The 27,473-nt window shown below is 51.2% G+C and overlaps 4 protein-coding genes across 15 annotated transcripts in view; 2 read left to right on the top strand and 2 right to left on the bottom strand.

Moving 5' to 3' along the window:
- RAF1 (Raf-1 proto-oncogene, serine/threonine kinase) overlaps positions 1–2,863 on the top strand; it is a 65,055-nt gene extending 62,192 nt beyond the window's left edge. For all 8 annotated transcript variants that reach the window (XM_032750705.3, XM_072934866.1, XM_072934867.1 and 5 more), the window contains 2 exons: positions 427–561; positions 1,786–2,863. In XM_032750705.3, coding sequence (XP_032606596.1) covers positions 427–561; positions 1,786–1,926 — 276 coding nt within the window. In that variant the 3' untranslated portion in view covers positions 1,927–2,863. The remainder of the gene's footprint in view (positions 1–426; positions 562–1,785) is intronic.
- MKRN2 (makorin ring finger protein 2) lies at positions 2,178–12,250 on the bottom strand. 2 transcript variants are annotated; one of them, XR_005981766.2, is made up of 9 exons: positions 12,120–12,250; positions 10,996–11,124; positions 9,966–10,114; positions 9,055–9,359; positions 8,124–8,338; positions 6,947–7,057; positions 6,347–6,491; positions 5,749–5,954; positions 2,178–2,364 (listed from the first exon to the last, which is right to left on the bottom strand). XR_005981766.2 is itself a non-coding variant. In XM_030283317.4 (8 exons), the coding sequence occupies exons 1-8, from the start codon at positions 12,143–12,145 to the stop codon at positions 5,799–5,801; spliced, it is 1,236 nt and encodes a 411-aa protein (XP_030139177.4). In that variant the 5' UTR covers positions 12,146–12,250; the 3' UTR covers positions 2,852–5,798. The 2 variants fall into 2 exon arrangements, 1 of the variants encoding a protein (XP_030139177.4); XM_030283317.4 differs by lacking the exon at positions 2,178–2,364 and having other exon boundaries at positions 2,852–5,954.
- Positions 12,251–12,286: 36 nt separating this feature from the next.
- On the top strand, positions 12,287–17,959 carry MKRN2OS (MKRN2 opposite strand). 2 transcript variants are annotated; one of them, XM_072934869.1, is made up of 4 exons: positions 12,287–12,483; positions 12,962–13,011; positions 13,603–13,765; positions 15,996–17,959. In XM_072934869.1, exons 1-4 carry the CDS (start codon positions 12,287–12,289, stop codon positions 16,210–16,212), a joined length of 627 nt encoding a protein of 208 aa, XP_072790970.1. In that variant the 3' UTR covers positions 16,213–17,959. The 2 variants fall into 2 exon arrangements, with proteins under 2 accessions (XP_072790970.1, XP_030139178.4); XM_030283318.4 differs by lacking the exon at positions 15,996–17,959 and adding an exon at positions 15,266–15,949.
- On the bottom strand, positions 15,950–26,028 carry TSEN2 (tRNA splicing endonuclease subunit 2). 3 transcript variants are annotated; one of them, XM_030283312.4, is made up of 12 exons: positions 25,956–26,028; positions 24,426–24,615; positions 23,598–23,679; positions 22,899–22,935; positions 20,697–21,195; positions 20,523–20,600; positions 20,009–20,059; positions 19,234–19,372; positions 18,199–18,235; positions 17,460–17,571; positions 17,007–17,096; positions 15,950–16,580 (listed from the first exon to the last, which is right to left on the bottom strand). In XM_030283312.4, exons 2-12 carry the CDS (start codon positions 24,597–24,599, stop codon positions 16,521–16,523), a joined length of 1,359 nt encoding a protein of 452 aa, XP_030139172.4. In that variant the 5' UTR covers positions 24,600–24,615; positions 25,956–26,028; the 3' UTR covers positions 15,950–16,520. The 3 variants fall into 3 exon arrangements, with proteins under 3 accessions (XP_030139172.4, XP_072790969.1, XP_030139173.4); XM_072934868.1 differs by having other exon boundaries at positions 25,968–25,988; XM_030283313.4 differs by having other exon boundaries at positions 25,932–25,974.
- Positions 26,029–27,473: the final 1,445 nt, after the last annotated feature.

The following is a 27,473-nucleotide window of genomic DNA, read 5'->3' as shown; positions in this document are numbered from 1 at the left end:
AATGTGTAACTGAGTGTTCACCTCAGTATTGACAGTGCAGGTACTCAAAGGAAAAAACTCCTTTTTTATAAACATTTGAAGTGCCCTGTTAATTTATTCCCAGGTCACAGCTTTTGCTGCACAGTAAAATACTGCTTTATACATTTGCAGTTATGGGAAATTCCCATTTTGCTGTTAAATATGCTGCTGCTACATCAGGAAGACTGGATGGGGTGCTTTTTACTAAGGGAAAAATCCCAGTGTCTACTGTCCAGCCTTGGAATATTGAATATTTGTGTTGAGTCTTTGCTGAGCTGTGCTGTCAGCCAGCCAAACCTGCCGGGCTGTGGTGGTGCCCTGTGGGTTTCAGCAGCCTGGGGGCACTGAAGCTGCCCAGCAGTGAGGCCCCTCGTGTAACGTGGCTTTTGTGCTGTGGGTTTTTTGCAGATCATTTTCATGGTTGGCAGGGGCTATGCTTCCCCAGACCTCAGCAAGCTGTACAAGAACTGCCCCAAGGCCATGAAGAGGCTGGTAGCAGATTGTTTGAAGAAGGTTAGGGAGGAACGGCCTCTGTTCCCACAGGTGAGTGGGGTCCTGCACAGGAGCTGAGGAGTTTATAGAGAGTCATCAGCTCACACAGAAGTTTTGGTTAATAGGAAGTGCAGCCTGTGTCCTGTTTCTGTCTTTATTCATAATGCAGCTCTTGGCACTTTGAGTTTTGGTTGACTTGCAGTTAGTGTGAAGTCCAGAGCACAGCCTGCAGCTTGTGTGGGGCGAGGCTGTGCTGGGCTGGCACCAGAGCAGCCTTCCAACCCCTGATGTATCTAGAGAGAAGCCAAACCCACCCTCACACCCCACAGTGAAATCTATCCCTGGGTATCCATTCTGCTTTAGAGTAGGGTTGAGGGAAATGAGAGGCCACTGCTCCTTTCCTTCCCCACAACTCTGAACAAGGAAACAAAATCCACTGGCGGATGTAAATTTGTGGAGCAATTCTTTGTATTTTTATAAGGGAGGCTTTACCTTTTCCTGTCACTATGGGGATGGGGAAGGTACTTTCTTACACTCATTAATTATGAGTAATTAATTAATTAAACATCAGCGATTTTGGAAAAAATAACTTCTTGCTGTTGCAGTCAAGCATTGTTTAGAAAGTTCTTTTTAAATGTTAGTCAGAAGATGCAGTTCCTTCCCTGTTCCTCTGCTGGAGGGTAGTTTGGATGCTTATTAATTGCCCCTAATGTCTGTGAGCTGATGAAAAGCACCCTCCCAGCCTCTGAAACTCTCTGAGGCCCTCACAGCAACTGACAGTGGTGGGCAGAGTTGGGTTCGGTGTTTTCAGTGCCCCACGGAGCATTAATTCAGAACTTAAAGCCACAATTGAATTGGGTAAGAATGAAATGAATGAATGAATGATTAAATGGGAGCAGAGGGAGCTGCAGGCCCCACAGGCTTCTCTGAGCTGCTCTGACGCTTCTCCCCTCTCAGCCCCCAAATTATCAGGCTAGCCCAGAGATACGAGGCCTCGAGGGGAGGCATGTCAGGAGATGGGCAAAGATTCAGAAGAGGCTCTAATCCCCGATGTAATTGTCCAGCTTCTTTATTCCATGAGATGAAGGGGGAAAGAGGGCAAACAGGGACACAGCCTTATCGAGGCTCTGGACAGGGAGGGATCTCTGGCTCTCTGGCTCTCCCCCATCGGGGCAGGAAGGAGGGGACCACATTTATCTGATCAGAGTCACAGGGGTCCCGGGACAAAGGGGTAAAGCATATCCCGAGCACACTGTAACGCTGCTCTTTCCCCAGATCCTGTCGTCCATCGAGCTGCTGCAGCACTCCCTGCCCAAGATCAACCGCAGCGCCTCGGAGCCGTCCCTGCACCGCGCCGCGCACAGCGAGGACATCAACGCGTGCACGCTGACCTCCACGCGGCTGCCCGTGTTCTGAGCTGCCCCCGGCGTGTCCGGGCTGCTCCGCCCTGCCCTGCCCTGCCCCGCAGCAGCCGGAGAACAGAGCCGTGCCTCCGTGCTCCCGCCTCGCTGCTGCTGCCAGGCTCCTCCGGCAGGAGCCGCCGCGCCCGCCCTGCACAGCGCTGCTGCTGCGGACTCTGCGGGTCTCAGCGGCAGGGACGCGGCTCCTCATTGCCTTTGCTACCATCTCTTGTTCTGGGAGAGGTAACAGACTACAAATCAAGAGATCTATTACTATTTTTTTAATAGATGCACTTGAGCCTTATTTTCCCCTTCCCAGAAGCGATGGCTGTTTCTCGGGCAGTGGCTCTGGCTGGGTTTGCTCTGTGCTCAGTGAGGTGGCTCTGAGGACAGGTGACGTTCTGGTGCTCTGACTGCCCCGTGCCAAGTGCCACCTCACGCCGGGGAGCTGTGCCTGGAGTGGGAAGAGGAAATAACTCTGGAAATCGGCTCCTGCCTAAGAGCTTCACCAAGCCAATGAAATAAGTTCAAATGCTAATTCAACACAAAATAGTTTTGCAATAGTTTTGCACATAGAAGAAAAACTCTTGCAAAAGGATGGAATCTGTTGTGAATTGTCCTGCTCAGAGAAGGAGGTGAGCCGGTCCTGCTTTGGTCACCTCGGGAAACCTCCCAGCTGCCTTTGGTACTATGGACCTGTTAGTGCAGCCCAGGCAGAGCTGGGCTGGGGGCTGGAAGGGGCTGGGCACGTCCCACCTCCTGCAGAGGCTGCATCCCAGCGGAAGCTGTCGTCCAAGAGATGCACTAGCAAGAGGAAACTGAGCATATACAGTTTTTCTTGTTGATTTGGGTTTTAATTTTGTTTTTATTGCTCCTGAGAAAATGCATTTATTGTAAGCCAAGGTTCCTCTGATTATCTTATTTTAATAAAATAAATTAAATTTTAGGTTTAAGATTCAATGTCATCATTTTAATGTAGTCATCCACGGTTCAGAGTAGGACATCTGCATTTGGAAAACTCAAGAAATGACATTCTGAATAATTTTTAAAAAGTAAGTGATAAATAGCAGTGCAAGTAAAAACACACTTGTTAAAACAACCTCTACATTTCCAGTCACACGACAAGACAGTTTTTTGTACTGTAGTGATCTTTGAGCAGCAGCTGCTTTGGACACACCCCTGATGTGCTCTCAGGCTCTTGCCCTGCACCACTTTGGCTCAATTTTCTCTTTTATTGAGGTGCAAGTGAGGTTTTTGTGTTGGCTGAACTCCATGGAGGACAGGAAGAGGTGGGTGAATCTAAAAATGGATGTTTTCAATGTAAAATGTGGTTATTAGCGCACGAGTGGAGCCCACTTTGGGACTGTGCCTTTCTGTGGGTGCAGACTGGGGGGTCAGGGAGTGGGAACAGGGGCTGGCAGTGCCCTCTGGCACCTCCACCCCAGAGCTGCTGGGCAGATCTGCTGCCTTGGTGGGAACTGTGACTGTCCCCTGTGCAGCTCTCCCAAACAGCCACTGCAGCCTCTCCTCTGCAGCAGCAAAACCCACAAAGCTCCTGTGCAGGGGAGGAGAGCCAGACACAGAAATCACCTCCAGTTTGTCCCCAGAACATTCTGTAACAGAACTTGAATCCCTGGGTGATAACTGAGAATTCATGTAAGCTTTGCTTCCTGAATGGTGAATTGAGTCTCCATACAGTTCTGCAAGGCTTTTAACAATATCACTGGTATTTGGACTGCAAGTCTCTCTAAACATTATTTATCTCTAATTGTCACTTCATTATAGTAAGTTTAAAACATGGAAGAAAAAACCCCCAGAAGAGGTAAGCTGCTTTAACTCTGATTTCCCAAAAGAAACCATTAACTCATGATTTTTAAAGAAGATCATGTGTCTCTTGAAAAAATTAAGTATTTTTGATAAGTGGGTTTATTTTAACCAGCACTTGACATCTAGTTAAATGAAAGGTGCTGAGTGAAGAACATTTTAAGTCCCTGGGCAGCTTTGAAAAACAAGGTATCTTTTTAATTTCAGACTATCCCTCATGGCTTCTTGGGGCAAAGTAAATGAGGAATGTCTTGTTTCAGGTAAAGAAGATCCTCTTCATTGATTTTTTTTTTTTTTTTAGTGTACTCCTGACAGTGTTTCTGGAGAAAAAAATGATGTGCAGGAGCAGATGGAAATGAGCTTCAGTGAGAGGGTGAGGGCTGGGGAAAGAACTCTAGGGTAGAAAGGGTGTTTGGGTGTCCTTAAACATTGATCTTGGTGTGTGACATCCCTCTTAGGGATAATTTACCTTCTGCTTTGTAGTTAGGGCTGACCAATTGCACTGATTGGGCTTCAGACCTTTGCTGGGCCAGTTTTACCAAGAAACTGGGAACTGATGTTACAGCCACTGCCAGGCCTGACTCAGTGAGCTAAAAATCACCTGTAGGGGGATAGTGAGGGGACAGTTTAATTTCCAGGTCAGAACAGAGGGCACAGCTGGCACAGGGAGGAGCTCCTGACCCAGAAGTGCCAACAGCCCTGAATGGATAATCCTGGAGTCACTGCTTTGGTGGCAGCTGAAGCTGTGGAGCCCCAGATTAAGGCTGCTGCTGGTCCCTCCCAGCAGGGACCAGACCCATACAGGGAGGGCCCTGTGTGCCCCCCTGGCACAGCCTCCTGCCCAGCTCCCTCTGAGCACCACCTGCCTCAGCATTTCCCACCCTGCTGTGACCATCACTGGTCATGGGTGGTGATTACAAACCTTACAAACCTTTCTGCTCCTGGCCTTCCTTTCTTACTCAATTTTAAGTATTATTTTTATACTTTTATATTGCTGTAGATAATAACCAAACCAGTTACACACCTGCCTTCCATTGCAACCAAACTGTTGTAAAATAAACCCCACATCTCTATTTGTATTTACAAGCCCTGCTCAGTGTCTCACTCCACCCCCAAGTGATTTACAAGAACCTGAGTCAGTGGCAGCTCATGCTCAGCTGTGTCCATGCTGTTACTCAGCAGCCACTGCAGTGCACACTGAATTCTTGGTTTAAATTTCAAGTTAAAACAGTTGGCTTGGCAGAATTAACTTCTGGTACCAAATTTCACAATCGAACTGCCTTTGCCACACCAACAGAAATCCCATTTTTAACAAAGGCAGAATTCAGTAACAATTCTGTTAACTCAGCAGAGATGTGCACAATCCCTCAGCCCTCCAGCAGTGCTGGGGAAAAGGGGAATGGAGGCACTGAGCTGCTGCAGGGCCACTGCTGACTGTGGGGCAGAGCCACTGCTGCCTGTGGGGCAGAGCTGGCTGGGTTTGTGAGGACAGCTCCTCTCGTGCTGCAGCTCCCAAGGCCCAGTTTGTCCTCCAGCACTGGGTTAGTGTGAAACAGGGCTGGGAACTCCCTAGCAGCACCTGAGAGCCAGGCCCTGCTCAGGGATTCCACCAAACTGCTCTGAACTCCAGGTACTGCTTGAGGTATAATGTACCAGCTCCTTTCTAAGGAGAAAACCCTACACTGACCATTATTCCCAGTGGGTTTTGTAGTTAAACATTTAGCTGATTTAGTGGAGGAAAAAACCCAAAAGCACCCAAGCTCTAAACAGCAAGTTTTTACCAGCTTAAGCTTTCACTGGACCTGTACTTACACTACCACTCAGCTCACAAGACAGCATGTTAGGCCAGAGAGGGAGAAAACCCTCCTGGGATTAAGGGATTTTTTTCCATGCAGCCAATTTTTTTTTTTTCTTTTAAATATATTTTAGTCTTTTTTTGTCGTTGCCATATAAAAACTATCTGAAAACTTTACCAGGACTGCACAAGTAACCACCAGGGCACGTTTTGTTCTACCTGTGCTTCAGAGAGTAAAAGCATGGCTGGGAAGCACTGCACTGCTGGGCTCAGAGGGGCTGAGTGTGCTCCCTGGCAGCAGTGGGATCCTCCTCAGCCCCAGAGAGGTGCATGAACAGCTCCCCCAGCTCCGTGACCTCGGCGTCGGGCGCGCTCCTGCTCTCCCTGTCCTCGATGAAGTCCCACAGGCGCACGGAATTGAAGAACTGCAAGAGAGAAAAAGCTGCCTGAGCACCAGCAGCCAGCCCACGCTGGCCTGGGCAGCCATCTCCTCCTTCAACCAGTCCCAGAGCTGGGTTTGAGCTCAGGCTGACAGCCAGGCTCCGTCCCAGAACAGGCACTGAGGGGACACAGCTGGAGCAGAGGAGCTGTGAGTACTGTGGGTGAAAGCTTTAAGGGCAGAATTCCTCTGAGGAAAGGTTTGGACTGGTGGAAAAATACCAAGCAATGCTATTTTGTAGTTCAACAAGAGGTGCCTTCTGTCTCCAAGAACAAACCGTTTCCCAAGGACAGTGAGAGGGCTTTTCTCCCTTGTCCTGCATGGCAGGAAGCATCCCCAGCGGCACAGGGAGGGCTGGGGACAGCAGGGCTCCCTTACCCGCACTGTGCCCTCGGAGCTCAGCTGCTTCCTGGGCTTCTCGGGCTCTGCTCGGGTCCCGTCGGGATAGGCGTGCAGGTACAGACACTTCCCTCCGAAGGGACACGTTCCCTTGCCTTGCTCAAAGTACTTGCAGGGCTTTTTCCTGAGTTCATTGCAAGAGAGAGGGTTATTGCCTTCAGCTGCAAGGGAAGGGGGTGCACTTCAGTCCCCACAGCCTCAGTGATGCTCTGGTAACACAGCCAGAGCTTTGGCCTCCCATTCCTCAGCTGAGACCAGTGAAATCTTTCCATTTTCCTTCCCTGTTTGCTCTCCTCAGTCACCAACAGCCTTGCAGGCAATTAGGGCTGAGGGATCCACATGAAACCAGTTTTGGCAAGTGAGCTGAAATAGCTTCGACGTTTCTGAGCACAGGGAGGCTGAACGTGTGAGCTACAATTACACAGCCACAGAGTGAAGCACAGGTGTGAGCAGAGATGAGCAGCTCTCTGCAGAGTGGTCAGTAATTACATGAAGCTGAAAAATAAAGGCTCAGCAACCGCCTGAGTCTTAGAGCAGCCAAAGAATAACATGAGGAGTGTGGGTGGCTGCTGCACTTACCCCACTCCCTGCTTAAATGCTTCAATCAGCTCATTCTTCTTCTCCTGCTCTTCCACCCAGTACACGCTGGGGATGACAAACTCAGAGATCACCCGGCACTCGGGGCAGGACCTGCAGGAACAAGACAAAGCAGAGATGCTCTGGTACCTCCTCAGACTGGCACAGGCAGTGAGGATCCTCCTGAGAGAAAGAACATCTCTGGCACCTCAGGCAGCACACACCTCCTCCCACGTTAGCACTGCACTTTGCTGGGAATTCCAGCTGGAATTACCCTCCTGGCACCCAGGGCTTTGTTTGTTTCTGGACTTGAGCAAAAGCAGCAGGGACTTCCTCAGTGTGCAGAAACAAACTGTGTTCTGGGAGTGCAGCAGGAAGCCAAAAACAAATTAAGATGTCACAGCCTTTTGAAATGTAAGGAGCTGATGGTCACTTCAGTGAAATTTGGAGTAAAGTTGTGCAGATAAGTCTATTTTGGTAGAGGACTGAAAATATTCCCCACCTTTTCTTCAGCATGTTTGTAACTTGAGAGATGCTCAAAGAAGGAAGCTTCCCTAATTGGATGTTTTAAATTTTCTCTGAGGGAGAACATGTTTGGAACACATTTTTTGTAGAGCTAGAAGATAAAGACATTTACTGAGACAGATAAAAGTGTGCTTAGTGAGACATTTACCTGGAGCAAGCTGTAATTTAGGGGAAAATCCTGTAATTAAGCACATACATAGGAAAAAATGGGAGTTCTTACTGAAGTCTCTCACTGAAGTGGGCACTGTAGTGATAACAGCTGCTCCATCATCTCGTGCCACAGGTAGATGGTTATTTTAAAGATTCTGTGTCCGCTGCTCAGCACTGGGGACACCAGGACACTGCCACATGAGAGCATTCCAATCTCATTCTGAGCCCAGAAAATGATGCATTTCGCAAGGGGCAGAGCTTTGCCAGGTCCCAGCTGTTCCAGAGCTCACTCTGCCCACTGCCCACACCACCAGAGAGGGCTGAGCTGCCACTGGCCAAAGCTCCCCCCAGGGCTGTGGAATGAAGGGAACTGCCCCAAGGGATACCCAGTGCACCCTGATGCTGTGCAGGCAGCTCTCAGCCCGGCCCTGGGCCTGGCCAGCACTTGGAGCAGGCTCTGCTGACACCTGCAGCCCCCCAGGCTGTGGCAGGTGCCAGAACTCACTTGATGATGGGGTTCTCAAACTGCTTGGCACATCTCCACTGGCGGATGCAGGACAGGCAGTACGTGTGGGTGCAGTTGGACAGGATCCCAAACCTCCTCTCCGAGGCCGAGGGCTTCTCATACACCACCTCCATGCAGATGCTGCACACCTTGTCCTGGCTGGCCTGGATGGCAAAGGCCCTCTCCATGTCGTGCTCGAACGTTGCCATGCACATCTGTCAGGGGAGAGCCACTGTGAGTGCCAGCCTGTCACACCAAATTCCCCCTGGAAAGCATCTACTGCAGGGAAAACACGGAACACTCACTGGGGGCATCATTCCTACCTGTCACTGTCAGGGTTTAATTTAAAGAACATTAAATTCAATCATGCATTTCAGCCTTCAGTGTTCTCCCAGCTGTCAGAAATAAAGATGCCAGGGTGCTTCATTCACCCCTTTCTGCATCTCTGTCAGAGAACAGGTATTGAATTATTTGATGCTTCAAACATCCCCAAAAAACATCTCACTGAATAGGTGCCACAGTCAAGGTGTTCCTCTGAGTACAATTAAGGCCACACTTGTACACCAGATGTTAATTGTTCCCCAGTTAAGGAATTAGTCTCTTATTTCAGGCTTTCCCCCAGCAGTGACAATCCACAGCCCATTCCCTCAGCACTGCAGGGCGAGCTGGTACCTCAGTCAGAGACCTCCCAAAGAGATTCTCCTGGGAGACTCTCAGGGTGCTGTGGGAGAAGGCTGCATGAGGATGGAATGGCAAAACCCCCGAGCTGCTGAGCTGCTGCCTGCAGCATCGCTGCCCATTCAGCTCCAGAGGCTCCAGCTGACCACTCCCAGCACATTCTCCAGAGCAGCAGTACAACAGCAGCTCCATCTTCAGAGCAGCCAGCCCCAACCCTGCCCTGAGCGGAGCAGCCCCCCAGCTCCCCCTTTACCATCTCGTGGGCCTTCCTCTGCTCCTGGTCGAAGGGGTGCAGCACCTGGAGGCCGCAGATCTCGCAGAGCTCCCCGTGCAGGTAGAGGCAGCGCTCCCCGAAGTGGCAGGCGCCGGCGGCGGCGTAGGGACACAGCTGCTCCGCGGCGCCGGGGCAGCCGCCGGGCCCCGGCTCCTGCAGCCCGCTGCAGATGGCCTCCAGGTACGAGTGGGGCTTGTCCTCCTGGCTGTCCGCGGGGCTGCCGCAGCACAGCGCGGCCCCGGGCCCGCCGGGCCGCTGCGTGTCCTCGCTGGGGCCGCACAGGTCTGCGGGGACAGCAGGGACTCTCACAGCGCTGCCTTCCCTGGGGCCGTCCCTGACCCCCTGCTCGGGAATCACAGGGATTCTCCCGCGCTGCCTGGTGTTTATTCAGGTGTGCTCTGGGCACTGACTGACTGAACAACCACAGAACCACTGCGGCTGGACAAGGCCTCCACAATCAGCAGGTCTGAGCCATCGCCACTTTGTCACCCCGCCCAGAGCCCCGAGTGCCACACCAGCCGTCCCTTGGACACCTGCAGGGATGAGGACTCCCTCCCAGCGCCTGTCCATCCTCTCCATGCAAAGCACACCCATCCCGATGTCCAGCCCCAGCCTCCCCAGGCTCCAGGGACCCCACAGCTGCTGCCGTGCTGGCTGTGGGAGCAGAGCCTGACACTGCCCCGCTCCGTCCTCCTGTCGGGGCGCACAAAGCACTCCCAGCCCGGGGAGCAGGACGGAGGCAGCCACTGCCCGGAGCATCGAGAAGGATGGCGGGCGGTGCCTGCAGGAAGGAGGCTCCGGCAGGAGCTCAGGCCGGCCTTGAAATCCCGATAACCGCCGGAGACACCACCCCCTCCCCGCGGCCCCGAGCCCAGCAGCCTCCCACTCACTTCTGTCCCGCAGCACCAGCGTCCTCTTCTCTCTCCTGCTGCGCGGGGCGCCGGGGCCGGGCTCGGGGCGTGCCCGGGGGCTGCCCGGGGCCGCGGGGGGCGGCGGGGCCGCGGCTCCGCCCGCCGGAGGCAGCTTCACGTGGTCATACCTGCGGCACGGAAACGGCGTCACGGCCCGGCACCCAGCCACCGGGGATCCCAGCAGCCGGGGAACCGGGGAGACAGCCGGGGAACCGGGGACACAGCCGGGGAACCGGGGACACAGCGCAGCAGCAGGGCAGGAGCAGCCCGGGGAGTGAAGGGGCTGCTCCAGGGCCATACCAAAACGCGACAGTATTTTCAGGGGAACAGAAATATTCCCCGTCTGTGCATCGGCTTGGACACGTGCCCCAGTGCCCAGCTTGCAGCCAGGAAAGCACACACAGCCTGCAGCCAGCCCTGAGGAGCTCAGCCCAGCCCGGAGCAGCAGCTGATGGAATCAGTGATGCCCAAGGCCCGACCCTGCTGTGGCACAGGGACCAGGCAAGGCAGGGAGCTCCCAGGGGAGCTGCAGGCTCCTCAGCCAGCAGGGAATTCCCCAGGAAGCAATCCATGCCCGGTACTCCTCAGAGCATTCCCCCGGCAGTTTTAACCTCACACTCAGGGAGAGCTGTGGGACTGCTCAGCCTCCCTCCCAGCCAGGGGAACACAAGGAGGGCACTTTGCTCCCAGGCAGAGCTAAAGTCCCAAAACTGCACTGGGAGGGGCAGGAGGGAGCTGCACCAGGAGCTCCCACCCTCTCCACGGCCTCTCCAGCAGCACCTGCAGCTCTGACTGCAATAACGGGGTGGAAAACAAACCTGAAACCCAAAGCTCCATTTCTACAGAGCAAAACAATCCCTGAAACTGAGCCAGCGCAGAACTCCACCACTGGAGGCCAAAGCTGCTTTAGGCTCTGGCAAAACTGACATTTAATGAATTCTTTCCCTGCCCTGGTGCTCTCTGCCGGCCCCGGGGGAGGCTGCCAGGCCAGGAGCTGCCGGGGGCTTACCTGCAGCGGGAGCCGTAGGCACACTGCCCCTTCTGGTAGTACTTGCAGATGGTGGAGGATTTGCTGGTGGCCAGGTCATGGGAGAAGAGGCACTTGCTGCCCTCTCGGCACACGCCCTGCAAGAAATACCTGCGGAGAGACGCGGCTCAGGGCGGGCAGTGCCGCGGGAGCACCGCCTTTGGTTAATTGTGTGTTTCTATGTGTTTGTTTGTGTGTTAGTGTGTGTGTGTGGGGGGGGGGCACTGCCGGGGCTGGCAAAGCCCCCGCAGCCCAGCCCAGCCCAGCCCAGCCCCGGGCTCGGAGCCGTGCCCCGCCTGCCCCGGGCAGAGCGCTCCGTGCTCACCCCCGCGCCCCTCCGCTACCCGAGCAGAACCCCCGAGAGGCCCCGAGAGCCGCTCCCCGGGAAGCGCCGGGACAGGGACAGGGGCTCGGGGCACCCACGGGCTTGCGGGGCCGGAGAGCGGGACCGGGCGGCTCCAAGGGCCCGAGGCGGGGTCTGGGGGCTGTGAGGGCTCCGGCCCGGACCGAGTGTGGGGGGCGGGAGAGCGGAACGAGGCGCGGGGCAGTTCCGCGGGGTGCCCGAGGGCTCCAAGGGCTCTGAGAGCTCTGGGGACTCTGAAGTCCGTGCGGGCTCAGCGGGTCCTGATGGCTCTGAGGGCAGTGAGGGCTCAGGGGCCGTGAGGGCTCACAGGGCAGTGAGGGCTCAGGGCCGTGCGGGCTCTCTGAGGGCTCTGAGGGCCGTGCGGGCTCTCTGAGGGCAGTGAGGGCTCAGGGCCCTGAGGGCTCTCTGAGGGCTCTCTGAGGGCAGTGAGGGCTCTCTGAGGGCTCTGAGGGCTCTCTGAGGGCCCTGAGGGCAGTGAGGGCTCTGAGGGCAGTGAGGGCTCTCTGAGGGCAGTGAGGGCTCTCTGAGGGCCCTGAGGGCAGTGAGGGCTCTGAGGGCAGTGAGGGCTCTCTGAGGGCAGTGAGGGCTGAGGGCTCTCTGAGGGCCCTGAGGGCAGTGAGGGCTCTGAGGGCAGTGAGGGCTCTCTGAGGGCAGTGAGGGCTCTCTGAGGGCCCTGAGGGCAGTGAGGGCTCTGAGGGCTCTCTGAGGGCCCTGAGGGCGGTGCGGCCGCGCTCGCGCTCACCTGCACGTCACCTGCTTCGTGCTCATCGTGCGCCGCACTGCCGGGCCCGCCCGGCGCCGCGCACCACGCGCCGAGGTTCCGCTGCGCGCTGGGGGGGCGTGGCCGCGGCTCCGCCCCGCCCCGCGGCCGCGTTTCCGGCCGGACGGTGTTGGCCGGCGCGCCGGGCCATGGCGCTGCTGCGCGTGCGTCACTGCCGCGCGCTGCTGTACTGCCGGCGCGCGCCGCCGCGCTGCCCCGCGTGCGGCGGGGACCTGCGCGCCGCCGGGCTGGCCGCCGCGCCTGTGCGCCTGCGCTGCCCCTTCCGGCACGGCCACGGGCAGCCCCGCGCCTTCCTCATCAGGCCCAGCCGTGGGACCTTCCTGCAGTAACCGGCAGGGGGCGCTGCGGGAACGGGGCGGCACTGAGGGGGAAACGGGAATGGGCGGGAACGGGGAGGGAAATGGGAATGGGAGGGAAAAGGGATGGGAAAGGGGAGGGGAATGGGTATGGGAGGGGAAAAGGGAGGGAAAAGGGATGGGAATAGGAAAGGGGAGGGAAAAGGGAGGGGAATGGGGAATGGGAGGGGAAAAGGGAGGAGAATGGGGAATGGGAGGGAAAGGGGATGGGAATAGGAAAGGGGAGGGGAAAAGGGAGGAGAATGGGGAATGGGAGGAGAAAGGGATGGGGAATAGGAGGAGAAAGGGATGGGAAAGGGGCGGGCATTGAGAGGGAATGGGGAGGGAAGGAAGTGAAATGGGAAGACAGGGAAGGGGAAGGACTGGCACAGGAGAGCAGAGCACCCGGGCAGGAAGGAAGGCGGGCGGGCCGCTGCCGCCCCTCCGCAGCCCCCGCTCCTCTCGCAGCGACTACCGCGGGCACTGCGACCTCCACGTGGGCATCACCAACTCCCGGGGTGAGCAGCACCCGCCCTGCCCTCACTGCCCGCCCTGCCCTCACTGCCCGCCCTGCCCTCACTGCCAGCCCTGCCCGCCCTGCCCGCACTGCCAGCCCCGCTGCCCGGCAATCCCAGCTCGGAGTACCGCGGGGTGCCTGAGCTCACCTCGCGGCACAGCCCAGAGCAAATCCATTCCCTGAATGGAATACAACCCCTGCCTTCCACCCCTGGAACGAAACGCTAGCCTTGCTTTTAAGGAATTACAGCTTCAATGAGTTTAACAGCGCTTTTGCTAATTCTAAAAACACCCCTAATTTAAAAACATCTTTAAAAGGCACATTAAAAATCCTATTGGGTTCTACCCAGTGTAGGTCCGCCCTGCAAAGCATCATTTCAGATGTATATTTCATACAAAGCCAGTCTCCTTTGGGGGTCAAAAATGAAGCCTGATTGTCCTTCAGTTGCTGTGATTATTAAAAGAGCCAGACCTTTTTCCAAACTCCGCTGTGAGGACGAGAGCAGGGTTTGGCTGGCAGGCAGGACTGCATTTCCTGGTCAGGGCAAACCCCAGCAGGGCTCAGTGCGTGCTGCCCGTGGCTGTGCTTGCAGGGCTGGTGTACAACTATGACCAGGAGGGCGTGCACAGGGCTGCCAGCGGCTGGGAACAGTGCATCAGCATCCCCCTGGTGCAGCCGGACATGTGGGAGCTCCTGCAGCACTGGGACAACCTCCTGGAGGAATTCTCCTTGGAAGAGGCCTGGCTCCCTCACAGGTGTGTTTGGGATGAGGTTTGGCCTCAGAGCCTGCTGTCCTTCAGGACATTCCTGGCAGCCAACCTGGCCTGGCTGCACTGAGTGTTCTGAATTTTAAGTAAAATCAGCTGTTGGAACATAAAAGCTCTAAAGCAAGAGGTGGCTTCAGGGAATTTTGCATGAAACATGACCTCCATGCTGCTGAACACAAAGTCCAGGCAAAATTCCATAATTATTTTTCTAGGTTTTAGCAGTTTTAGGTGTATTTGGATTTAAAGGCTGGGCACAGTGATAGGATTCTTGCCCCGTTGCTGTTTTTGATGTAATTGGTGAGAAATGGAAAGCAGGCTGATTTCCAGCTCTTGTGGTGACAGAGCAGCTCTCCAGGAAAGCACCACTCCTGGGACTGTAACACACAGCCTGCCTGGCTGCCACTGAGTGAATGCAACCATAAAAGAAAAAAACAAATCAAAGCAAAATAATTTTTTAGCAATTCTCTATGTATTGACAAAAAATTTCAGGGATCAAGTATTACCTCCCTAAAGGAGATAGAAAATTTGATTAGAACAGAATTTTTAGATGTTTTCAGAGCTGGTAAAACTAACAGAACTTGTGTCACTTTTACAGTTCCCAGTAATATTAAAGCTGCCTTGACATCAAATCACTGGCAGAAGTTCAGAGATGTGTGCATCCCTTCTCCTGGCTTTTCCCTGGTTTCCAACTCCTGACACAGTGACCTTTTTTCACAGCCACACCAGTGACCACTGAACTGAAAACAACTCTTTTAATTAAATCCTCTGCTTATTTTCTCAGTGGACAGGAACTGCACTAAACTAATCCTGTAACTCCTTTGGGTTCAGGCCAAGCCTAATCTGGTTTTCCTGATAGCTTTTCACTTACCGAAGGGTAAATCACTGATAGAAGGATTTGAAATGAGCTCCCACTCACCCATGGGGGCACACAGTTAACTCTGGGGCTGCAGGAAAGAGCTGCTAACAATAGCTGGAAGAGCAAAGGTTAACAAGGTAAAAGCCAAAGAAGTATGAAAAACAAGAACTCCTTTTTGTCAGGTCTTGTAGCCCTCTCATTTTTACACTCAGAGTTCAGGCTGGGAAGTACCCCTTGTGAGGAGTAAATTGAACCACTGGGAGGGAGGGGGAGTAACTGGAGAGCATTCCTGGAGTAAACACTCCGCAGGGGTGGTGGTGGGTGGGGTGCCCTGTGATGGGGGATGTTTGCTGGGTCAGTGGCATGCCCTGCTCAGGGGTGTTTGCTGGGTGAGTAGCAGTGCCCTGCTCAGGGGTGTTTGCTGGGTCAGTGGCAGTGCCCCGCTCAGGGGTGTTTGCTGGGTCAGTGGCATGCCCTGCTCAGGGGTGTTTGGTGAGTAGCAGTGCCCTGCTCAGGGGTGTTTGGTGAGTAGCAGTGCCCTGCTCAGGGGTGTTTGCTGGGTCAGTGGCAGTGCCCTGCTCAGGGGTGTGTGCTGGGTCAGTGCCATGCCCTGCTCAGGGGTGTCTCCCCAGGTACGAGGAGCAGCAGCACAACTGCTACACCTTCGCCCTGGCCTTCGTGAACCGCGTGCGGCAGGCGCGGGGCCGCGCGGCGCTCAGCAAGGGCGAGTTCACCCAGCGCTTCCTGCTGCCCCACACCTCCGAGGCCTCGCGCTACCTGGCCCTGCAGCAGCAGCTGCAGCACAGCGACGTCTACGTCGTGCCCCTGGCTGAGCAGCAGCACCACAGCGGGGCTGGGAGCCACAGCCTGCTGGAGTAGCCATGGGCAAGGGGTTGGGGCTCCAGCTCAGGGTTTAGGGTTTAATGTGGGTAAAAACACCATTAACTTCGCCCTGAACCTCAGGGAGGAGCAGGGTACTGAGCTTGTGCATTTCAGTGAAGTTACACACACACACAATGTACACACTACAGAGAATTTCCATGGGAACTATTCCTGTGGAAAAATGTTTTCTGATTTAACATTCACTGTGTGCTCTGTTCTGCAAAGACACTTCACAGCAGAAATCAGAACTGCTGTGGAATTCAGGGCTTTACAAATGAACTTCAGCTGTAGCAAACCAAAATAGCCTTTTCCTGTCACATTTGTTTACTGATGGGTGAAAAAAAGGGAACACGTTTGTGTGCTGCTAAATCCCATCCCTCTCTGACTGTTAATTTCCTTTCCTTTAATTACTAATAAATGTACCAACAAATAAATCCAGCCTCTATGCTGTCAGATTTCTTTTTCCACTCTGAAATGCAGGGTAAAGGAAAGAAGCCAAGGTGGAATCCAGATACCTGAATGTAAAGCTGCAAATCCCAAAGGAAGAAACACTTCTCATCCAGATGGGGAAAGGTGCCCAGGCCCCGGAATAAATTTAAATTCTGGGAAGAGTTCCTCAGTTCTGAGCTGTGATTGTAAAAATAAGTTCCAGAGTCCCAGCTGCAACAACCAAACCTCTCTCCAAATGCAAATCTGAATTCACCAAGACTCTGAAGTCAGGTTTGTGCTTCCATAATATCAGAAATACTGTTCCTAATGACAGCAGTGTAGCCTCTGCTCAAACATGCACCTTTTTATCTTCTGTATTTTGAGTTGGAACACAGCTTTTCATTCTTCAGTAAAACATTCTCTCCAGTAAACATGATACGCCTCATTTTAAACAGCATTTATACACACCAAGTGAGTATGTTGGTAGAAAATGTTCTGGGCCAACAGTTCATCATGAGATCAGGTAAAAACAACTAGAAATAGTTTCTAAAAAGTGAGGTTTTCTTGTGCAGTCAGTTAAAATTCATCCTGCTCACTGCGCTCACGGGAGGAAACCCAACGAGACACGATCAGCTCCTGAAATAAAACCCAGCAATTATTAAGGAAAAATCCCAAAAGCTACAGAAAATCAGTGAGGGATGGGGACTAGGTCTGTAAAACTGATGTGTATTATGTGGCCACTGATATTTCAGTAGATGACTCTGTTTGCTCCTGAAGAGAGCTGAACTCGCACACATTTCCCCTTTTATTTCTGACCTTACCTTAGCCCTGCCATCTCCACAGGTTTTTCAGGAATCCCTAAATGCTTACATGCATGGTGTCAAGCAACATTCCCATTCAGACAGGAGATATTAAGTTTATAGAGATCCTGTACTGCACTTTGCGTGACTTGGGGCATGAAGGGATTTAATTTTATTGCAGCCACATGTGCAAAACCCAAACCAAGCCAAAGAAGGTGGCACAATTCTCCCATGGAACTGTAAAAAAGCAGGAACCACTCACCTGAACCTTGATTCTCTTCATGCACTCTGGGGTTGACATCTCCTCTGCAGTCATGTCAGAAGGTCTGATCAAGTAGCACAGCATGAGCTCCTGTGGGCAGCCAGGAAACACAGGAATTTCACTGCATTATGGAAGCACCGTGAAGCTCACACAGAAAATCTCAGGGAAATTTCAGTCTCACAGCTCAAAACAAAATCCTGGGAGATGGAAAGGGCTTTAAAAACAAAAGTGGCAATCAGGAAATAAGGGTCCCTTGGGTTTTGCTATTTCTCACACAACTTTCAACATTCCTACAAGTGGCAGGACTTTCATAATTATTATTTAACAATAATTCTTCCAGGATTGACCTGGATATTGACAAGAAACTTCTCTCTTCCCAGTCTCACTCCAAGTCCCTGCCCTTTGGAGCCAGACTTTATCATCCCAAAGCTGGTTTTACCCCAGAACTTGTACCTTAGAAGCATTTGCAGTTGTTCTGTTCAGTCCAGACAGGGACATCCAGCTGAGGGGTCTCCGAAGGGGACCTTCAAAATTATCATCCACCAACTCAGCAATGACAGAGTAACTGGAAAACACAGCAGGCAGGACAAGTCACAGAAAGGAAACTGGCATTTTCTGAAGACAGCTCAAGAACTAGGGGGTAAAAACTGGCATTAAAAATCTGCCAGCTTGCAGGTTGCAAGCTGTGAAATTGAGTCTTTTTCTTTAAGGAAAGGAGGAGAAATACTGAAGTTGTGGATGTGCCCAATGGTGCCTTCCCTCCCCACCCTTCTGATGTTTGTAGCATTCTCTCTGTTAATGCCAAGCTGACATTTATAAGCAATTTATTATCTAGGAGTTCAACCTGACTAGCCAACAAATGAAGACAATTATCATCCCTTAAAAGTTCTTCCAAATTACATAAATTATGCAGACCACATTGTTTTTTAAGTCAGTAATAAAAAATCCAATTATTTTCTGAAGTCCATCATCATATGAATGCTAAATCTAGTGCAGCTTGTGATTTTTAATGCCTGTTATTTATATACAAAGAAATGGTGTCATGTAGCTTCTCTGCTAAAAGGATTTTGACATTCTTGGTGTGAACACAATGTATTTTGAGTGATGAATATGTGCTGAACCAGTGAAGATGCTAAATTGGTGCGAGTGAAATTTAACTTAAAGAAATGAGCCAGAAACAGGAGTGTCAAACCTGGCATGGTAGAACGGGGGCCCCTTTCGATACAGCACTGAAATGAAAGAGAAACACCTCAGTCAGATCAGAGTTTCAATGGGTTTAATACCAGGGCCCATCAACATTGGCAAATGTTCTGTAAATTTTAATTACACAAGACAAAACTTCAACTCTTCTCAATTCTGCTCAGAATTCGGTTGTCCCAGCCAGTGGAGAGAGGGAAGAGCAGCAGAGTGACTCAGGGCAGGGCAGTGGCAGGTCCAAGGTAAGGCAGAAGAACCAGAGGAATTAGAAATTGTTGTAGGAAAGAGCTGACAATGGAAATTTTTGGCAGGGATGATGAATTCAGCCAGAGCTACACACTGACCTAAAGGACTTGCTCAGCACATCCCCAAACCGTGTCACCAACCATTTCAGCAGCATTAAAACAGTTGCTGGGTTGCACACATCCAAAATACCTGACTTTAATGCATGGTCTCCTGTAATAACAGGCATTACTGCACTGCTCATGTTGAAACAAGCTAAATGGACTTCTGGAGTTCTTTAGCAAGGACACCACTAATTACTTCTATAATATTAAACCCTCAACCAATATTACAAAAGCCAATCCATTCTCTAGCTCCCCCAAGAAGCCCACACAAAGAAACAATCCTAGCAGTGGGTTCAGCAGAAGTCCAGCTTTTCTTAAATGGAATGAATGAGGTGCATGAACTTTCATGTGGATTGGGATCTGGATTCAAACCCATTAATTTGGAGGTGTGCTTAGGAGAGGACAGTGAAAGCTGGGAAGGGAGTTTCAGTGCAATCCTGTAGGAATTATGAACCTCATGAAGCAAACCAGACCTTCCGAGCTGTCTCTCCACCTCCTGGCTACGGGATGTTCCTTTCCACTCGCATCCCAACTTCACCGCTAACCCCAAATGTCCTTTGCCAACTGCAAGCAGCAAAGGCTGCTCCAGTCCTGCAGCTCCTCACTGAATTCCTCTCTGAAGTTCTGCCTTGCCTGGAGGAGGGGTGAGCAGGAAATGATCCCATTTTTGGGGAGGTACTCACAGAGATCCGTGCCATACTTCAGCCCCACCTTGGGCACCCAGCCCTTGCCCCTGAAGTAGTGGTAGGCCATGTAGGTGGTTTTGAAATCAGGCTTCACCTCACTGAACACTTCCCACAGCTTCACGATGCTCAGGGGCTCCTGCAAACCCCACAGCAAGGTCACTGCACTGAGATAAACCAGCCATGCTCTGCTGCACAGCACCACAAATACCAAATAAACACCACAGGCTGCTGCACAGAGCAGGAACTGCAGACAGTAAAATCCCTGAATTCGAGGCAGGAACCTGCTGCTCCACTTAGTGGGTCTTTTAGGCAGTTCCTGTAAGACCCCTGTTAAAGGAAAGGCTGATTTATCTTCAGCTAAAAGCACAGGTTTGAAGAATTATGACATAAGATCAATAATAGCTTGGTAGAATTAATGTTTAAAACTCCAAGGAAGTTTGCCATCTCAGGTGTGATTACTTACCATATTATTTCTTATATTATTTACCATATTATTGTTCCTATACTTCCTGCCTAAGTTACAACAAAAATCCTTTCTCTGCAGACAGACAATGCTTAATTGTATCTGTCTTGGTAAACCTAAAGCTTTCAGACCTGTACTTCATAAACAGAAATACCATTGCTTGTAAGAAAATCTTCCCAATTCCTGTGTTTGGTATTTCCTCCTCCAGAATTAACAGCACAAATCACTGCCATACAGGTGAAGATTCAGACCAAACCATATCCAGAGAAAAAGCATCCCCAGTAATCCAAAATTAATCCAATCTCTTACCTCTCCATAATAAATACTTAAACATCCCAGAGCATACACCAAGAAAAAAGCCTGAAAAAACAAACATAGTCAGTTTAACTGATAGCTGCATTCCTCCTGTAGTTTATATGTAAAGCCTTGCAAGAACAAAGGCTTCATTACTTAATTTTCTACATCACCACTGCTGAAGGCATGGTGTTAAAACTGACACACAAATATAATTAGAAGCAGCAGAATTGAAAGAGGATTCATAGAAATATTGTATTCCTGGTATTTCTATATTTAAGTCCTGTCACTGGTCTTTGTGTCAGTGGGATTATCCACCAAAAGCAAACAGAATTGGACCCTATTTTTTAACCATCTTGTGTAATTGTCACAGCATATTAAAGCTAAGTTTAATGACTAAGACAATCCAGGTACTTAGGAGGCACAGGACCCTGTATTTTAGAAACATATCTTAAATGAGTGTATCATAGATTAAGGTTTACTTTTTCAGATTAAAAGCAAACTAACTTGCACTGAGCTTGACACATACCTCTTCCAAGCTGAGTTGTAAGTACTCAAAAATCCTAAATGGGTTTTTTCTGCATACTAATACTTCCTTCTTCACAAGCTACAAGAAAAAATGACTATTATTAAAATGCTGAACTGGAAAAAATACTGAATTCTGAAAGTACCTTTTTCTAAAAGATTAGATTTTTTTCCTTACATTCTCTTGTGCATGAGTGGAGCCATCTTCAGGACAGGAGCTGCCTTCTTCCTCCTCTTCCACCAGCACGTATTCTGGAGCACATTCCCTGGAGTACATCCCCTCCCAAGCCCTCTGCTCAGGGCTCTGCTTCCCCTCGCAGCCACAGAGCACAGGAGGGTCCCTGTGGCAGGACCCTTCAGCCATTTCCCTGGAATCCCCCTGTTCCTGGTCCCTGGAGCCACTCCCAGGATCCAGGGCTGCATCTCCTCCCTGGTCGGGGCGCTGGCTGTGCCCCTCAGGGCTTTGGGCTCCCTCCCTGCCAGCGGATCTCCTGCACAGTTCTGCATTTCCTGGGCCCCCTCTGCTGCAGCTGTCCCCAGTGTGTTCAGCCCCAGCCCCTCTGCAGAAGGGCAGCCCCAGGGGTTTGGTGTAACTCTCCAGGATTTTGGTGACAGAGCAGCTGTCGAGGCCCTGCTCCTGCAGGACACTTTGAGCCCACTGCACACGGCGCTGGTACCTGGGGAACACAAGAAATGAGGAATTCCAGGGACTGCATCCTTTAATTAACACTTTAAACCCCAGAAGGTTCAGCACAAACTGCCCCAGCAGCTGCTAGCACACATGTGATTGATGCAGTGGGGCTCCAGTGTTTTAGGGAGATCCAGGAATACCAGGATTCTGCTGCTTCCTGTTCCTTTGTTTGGCCTTTTCAATTTCCCTGGCAGCAAACAGCGTTGCTGAGCCCTGCCAAACTGCTGGGCAGGCTCAAGGAGCAGCAGCTTCACCAGGCAGAAAGTCCCTTCTCCCATGAAAGCCTTAAGCCTGAATTCCTCCCAGATTTGGAATTGCAGGATTAAAACATGCAACAAGAGCCCTCCCACTTCAGCTTTTACACAGCCAAGAACTTAGAGCAGGAGCTGCAAAACTCTGCTTTAACTGCCTTGGAAACAGCAATGGCACAGCAGAAACTCCAGTAGAAAATTCTCTAGCAGAAACCACCTTTTTGTACCAAACCCCTCAGTTACATTCCTGAGGAATGACAATCATCCCATCACTGGGACATTTATGCCTTTCAGCTACTATTTCTAATAGTTTTCAATCATGACAGAAATGTAGTGCCTTTTTAATTTCCTCTCTTGGAAAATAACATTAATTTATTATTAATAACATTAATAACAATTAATGTTATTAAAATAACATTAAGTCAGTTGCAACATGACTCTTCACTCTGTGAAGGTGAAAATCTTGTACAGCATTTTTTATTTCCCTGAACAAAATCCTCAGGCAGCAATTTCAGCCCAGGTAACAAAGACATTAAATGCAAATTCCATGTGTCAACACAAATACAAGTCCCCCTGCAGGCTCCTGATAAAGCTGGATAATTCAGGGCTGTGCTGTTTGTTATATAAAGGATATTCCTCTCTGTCCTATTATTTAATTCCATTCAATTTGCACTTGCAGGTCTCTACTGAGGCAAAGCATTTTGTGCAGCAATAAAATCACACTTTTATTGATGCTCAGCATCTGCAAGCAGCAGTAACTGGAGTAGCATTAGCAATAATATGGCTACTGTTTTTCTTACTAAAACTGAGAGCTGCATATTGCAATTGAGAGCATAATTTTCAAATTTAAGTGAATTTTTTTAGTTATCATAAGATTAAAACCAACTGAGTAACTCACCTGCACACACTTAATAGTTTATACACTATTTAAGCAGAAAAAAAAAAAAAATGTGGCCCAACACTGTTTTGCTAAGTATACAAACTACCAATGTTAACTGAGACTTAAAAATGGTAACATATCAAAGTATTGTAAAAGTTCAAAAGCTGCTTCAGCTATACTATAAAAACCCAATATGGAAATGGAAGAGGTATTTTAAATAGCCTGCCCCAGAAACTTCTTTTCCCGCTCCTCACCTGAAGAATGCTTATTATGCCTGTAATTGTTACTAATTAATTACCCATTCTATGCATGCATTCAGCCTTGGCTTCCATTCAGCAATCAACACCTACAAGCTTACATGAAAAACCACCCTGAGTATCACCCCCTACCCTATTTCTACATCTTCTGAAGTGATTTATAAATGAAATAATGAGAAAATAAACAGAAGGAAGTCACTGTCTCAATTCATACAGCCAGCAACCTGAAACCCAGTATGAGAAATATAAACCAGAACAATCTGTTTCCTAAGAACACCAAGAACAAAGCAGATTCACTTACTTTTGAGATGTAATTATGGGCATGTCTGTGTTAACACCTGTGTAAAGAAAAATAATGCATTGTTTCATCAATAGAAAGATGGTTTTGTGTGATTTTGGTCACTGGGGTGATCTGCAGCCTAGGAATTGTCCCCATTTTCAGTCCTCAAAGCCATTTTGGTCACAGCAGAACTAGGAAAGGTACAAATGTAACCACCTGCACAGAGAAGAAGTAAATACACTTTTTCTCCAGACAATTATGGAGGGACAGGATAATATCCAGTGAAGACCACTGAGACTTTACTGTCATGGGAGAGGTGAGTAAAAAATGAGTTTTTACATATACAGCCAAGAGCAGACTGGATGTGACCGGCTCCAGGCAGGCTGAAAACTTCACCAATCCTTCCCTCATCATTTCAGGGACACCAAAACCTGCAGATTAAACCCAAGGAAAAGAAGGAGGAAAAAAAGCCCCAGGATGATCCCTTTGCTTCAGTCTTCCCAAGCAACAACTCAGTGAAAGTTTGGCAATTATCCACATGGATTTCAACTCTTGGATTTTTCCTAGACATGAGAGATGGGGAGAGACAGATATCCTTCACCTGATCCAATCCAGCAGATTATTCTTCTGCATGTAATTTATAAAAATATGCCTTCAGTGGGTGAGGAAAGGTGACAGAAGCTACCAGAGCAGTGCTGAGATGAAACAGCCCCCATTTACCTCTCCACTTGGCCACTAGCAGAGGGTCTGAAATGCTGAACACTGGCCGGCTCCTGGAAAGGATCCCTTTTCCAAAATAGCCCTGCAAAGGACACCAAAAGCCCCAAATTATCTCATGGCACAAAAATTAACTTATTTCCCACTAATAAAATGTGGAATGGTGAGACCAGCTGGAACAAACAGCTGAACTCCTGCAGCATTTCAGCCCTGCTTAAAGCTTGTTTAGCTGCTGGTTCAGTATTAAGCACATGGTTTAACCAAGTGTTTAAATCCCATTTATCCTGGAGAGTGTTGGGTCTTCTCCCTGACTTCTAAATATTTGTCAGCCAAAACCTCCCAGCAAATGTTTGAAAACAACACCTGAAACCAAAGAGATACCACTGCAATAGAATGCTGCTGAAATGGTACTCAGACAAAAAAAAAAAAAACTGAACACAGCTTTTTTACACAGGAATAAAGCACTCTGAAGTTAAAATGATTATACAAGCACTTATAAAACATTAATATTTCAACCCCCTGAGCTTTAAAAACAACAAAATGCTTTGAAAAGTTGCAGGAAATATTGAAAGGAGACATAAACATGAAGGCTTTGCAGCTGTTTCTTAGCCCACAATGTCACTTCATTCCAAAATTTATTTGCTTGGATAAGAAAAACTTTTCACATTTGATACAGAATATTTTTTTTTGTACTGATTTCAGGAGAGAAGGGAAATATGGAGAATCACAGGAGTCTGAAGGGGCAGGAAAGAAAAAGGCAGCAGCTTTGAATCAGTATTGTTTTACCTGCATTTAAAACACTACAAATATTGTGCAAACAGGGTGCAGCACCTTGTTGTAGAGCTGTTCAATATCCTCAGGGTTCCTGACAATCACATTGTTGTTAATGATCTCAGCCTGGCAGAGTCTGAAATCTTTTCCCCCTACATCAACAGGAAAAGGAGCCTCGTAGGACTCAAAAACTCTTCTTTTCCTTCTTGGGGGGTGAAAAACTGCTTCTGCCATGTCTTACTTAGTCCTCCTAAAAAGTGGAAAAAAAAGATTAACATTTGGGAATTAAGGTTCAATCATTTTTTTGTATTTCAGCATAACCTCTCCTACAGCAGTTAATTCTCCGTGGATCCTGCAGGGTAACACAGGTTTAATTCTGCAGCTCTTACACCAAATAAACACGGGCAGGGATGTGCTGGAGATCTCTGATCTGCCTCTGGGGCATACCCTGCACAGCAGACAGGGATGCTCCTCAGCCCAGAGCTCGTGCAGGAAACTCCAGCAATAAAGGAATAAAATCCATTCACGAATAAAGGAACGAGCACAAAATCAGAAATCATACAAGTGCCGAAATATGAACCGTTCCGAAGAGCGTGAGCTGCGGGAGCGTTCGGACAGCGCTCTCAGAACGGGGCGGCACTGCTGGGCTGTGTGCGGGACCGGGGCTGGCCGGGTCATCCTGCGGGGCCCTCCCAGCTCGGACACCCCGAGGCTCTGCCGTTCTGCGGGAGCCGCGGCCAGGCAGCACCCTCCGCCTTAACCCGGGATCCGCTGTGCCGAGGGACGGCGGGCAGCGATCCCCTCAGGGATCCCCTCAGGGCTGCGCCCGGATCCCCTCAGGGCTGCCCCGGGATCCCCTCACGGCTGCGCCCGGATCCCGTCACGGCTGCCCTGGGATCCTCTCACGGCTGTGCCGGGATCCCCTCAGGGCTGTGCCGGGATCCCCTCACGGCTGCCCCGGGATCCCCTCACGGCTGTGCCGGGATCCCCTCAGGGCTGTGCCGGGATCCCCTCACGGCTGCCCCGGGATCCTCTCAGGGCTGCCCCGGATCCCCTCAGGGCTGTGCCCGGATCCCCTCAGGGCTGCCCCGGGATCCCCTCAGGGCTGCGCCCGGATCCCCTCAGGGCTGTGCCCGGATCCCCTCAGGGCTGTGCCGGGATCCCCTCACGGCTGTGCCGGGATCCCCTCAGGGCTGTGCCGGGATCCCCTCACGGCTGTGCCGGGATCCCCTCACGGCTGTGCCGGGATCCCCTCAGGGCTGTGCCGGGATCCTCTCACGGCTGCCCCGGGAGCTCCGCCGTGACGGCCGGGCCCTGCTGCAAGACCTGAACCCGGTCCCGGGGTGTCCCGGTGGGTTCGGGGGGCAGTGTCCGGTCCCGGGGTGTCCCGGTGGGTTCGGGGGGCAGTGTCCGGTCCCGGGGTGTCCCGGTGGGTTCGGGGGGCAGTGTCCGGTCCCGGGGTGTCCCGGTGGGTTTGGGGGGCAGTGTCCGGTCCTGGGGTGTCCCGGTGAGTTCGGGCAGACCGAGCTGAACCGTTCCCGCCGCCCGCCCGCGCGCACCACGCACCGCCACCCTCACAGTCACTGCTACCGTCACTGTTACCGTCGCCGGCGCCGCGCCTGCGCACTGACCCCGCGGGGGAACGGCCCCGCTCCCGGCCCCGCCCCGCTCCCGGCCCCGCTCCGGTCCCGCTCCCGCTCCATCCCCAGCCCTGCTCCGTTCCCGGTCCTGCTCCATGTGTGGTCCCGTCCCGATCCATCCCCAGCGCCGGCCCCGGCTGCCGGTCCCGAGCGAGGGATGCTCCCGGCAGGGAAGGACAGGGAAGGCGCTCCCGGCTCCGCTGCGGGCTGTCCCCGCCGGGCCGCGCTGATGTCCCCGCCGGGATGGCCCTCCCGGGGACGAGTCACACGGCACCGGCGGCTTTTGGAGCGAGCGATCGAGCAGGGGCAGGAGGCACACGGGAGATGATTTATTGGGGTGTGAGGCCGCAGGGACAATGTTGGGACATTTGGCTGCAGAACGAACCCCGTGGCTCGGTGGCCACCCGGGACAAGGCACCGCTGTCCCGCCGGGTGAGGCTGGTCCCGCAGCTCAGAGCCAGCTCGGCAGGATGGGCTTGTGCAACTATAAAGTAAAAGCACCTAAATAAAATACAGAGCATTTCCACTACTAAGGCCCCGGCATCTCTTTCTCTACAGCTTGAACCCTGCTTATCAAACCCACGGTCACACCCTCACCCACGACACACCCGCTCCTGTTTTGAGGTTACCCTGGGAAGTGCCACTGTCACACAAAGAGGATCGAGACAACTTGGTTCCAGGGACACGGACTCTCAGCAGAGAATTCTGATTCCCAGCAGAGATCAGGGAATTCCCTGATGAAAAGCTGTAATAATACATCCTTAGGAGCTATTTTATCTCCCATTCCTGTTTTTTTTTTATGGTGAGCCAAAGGGCAGGCAATAGTGATTACAAGGCCAGACAGGAATTATTGCACAAAACATGAGAATACTCAGCTTGTGTCCTTACAGTTATTGCCTACAGAGGTTCACTTGATACACCAGCTCAAGACTTTTAATTTGTTTTGATGTTGATTCGCATAAAAAATGTTGAAGCCAAACCTGAGAGGGGCCTGATGTGCTCCTGTCACCAAAGTACAGAGATGCTCTGGTAACTTCAGGTTCATTCTCTGCCATTAAAATAAACAAATTAAAATATCCCAAGCAACAAAATAAAAGTGACCCAGCATCAAAGATGTCACTCTGATTCAAAATTCCTTCTCAGCTGGTCAAATCAAGTCTCAATTGAATGAAAGCAGGGTTTATCTCTGCTAGCTATATCTGGATTTTCTCTCTGTGCAGACACATTTACTATGAGATGTTCCCTGCAGGGAGAAGCAGACAAAACACGAGGAGCTACAGGCCTCTCACATTTCATTATCAGCGTGCAGCCTTGGAGGGAACCCACAGCCAGACCCTCAATTAACTCAGTCACACTCTTGTTTCTTCAACCCATTATCTGCTCCAGTTCCTGATAAGCCCAGATCATGCTGCAGCCAGAACTTGCTGTCTGAAGGACAAGCTTCGGATGAGTCACGCCACGTTTCTTT

This window comes from Taeniopygia guttata, chromosome 12, assembly GCF_048771995.1.
Source record: "Taeniopygia guttata chromosome 12, bTaeGut7.mat, whole genome shotgun sequence".
In the NCBI taxonomy this organism is placed as follows: Eukaryota; Metazoa; Chordata; class Aves; order Passeriformes; family Estrildidae; genus Taeniopygia; species Taeniopygia guttata.
Note: the sequence above shows the minus strand (reverse complement) of the source record. Positions and strands in the feature narration are given on the sequence as shown.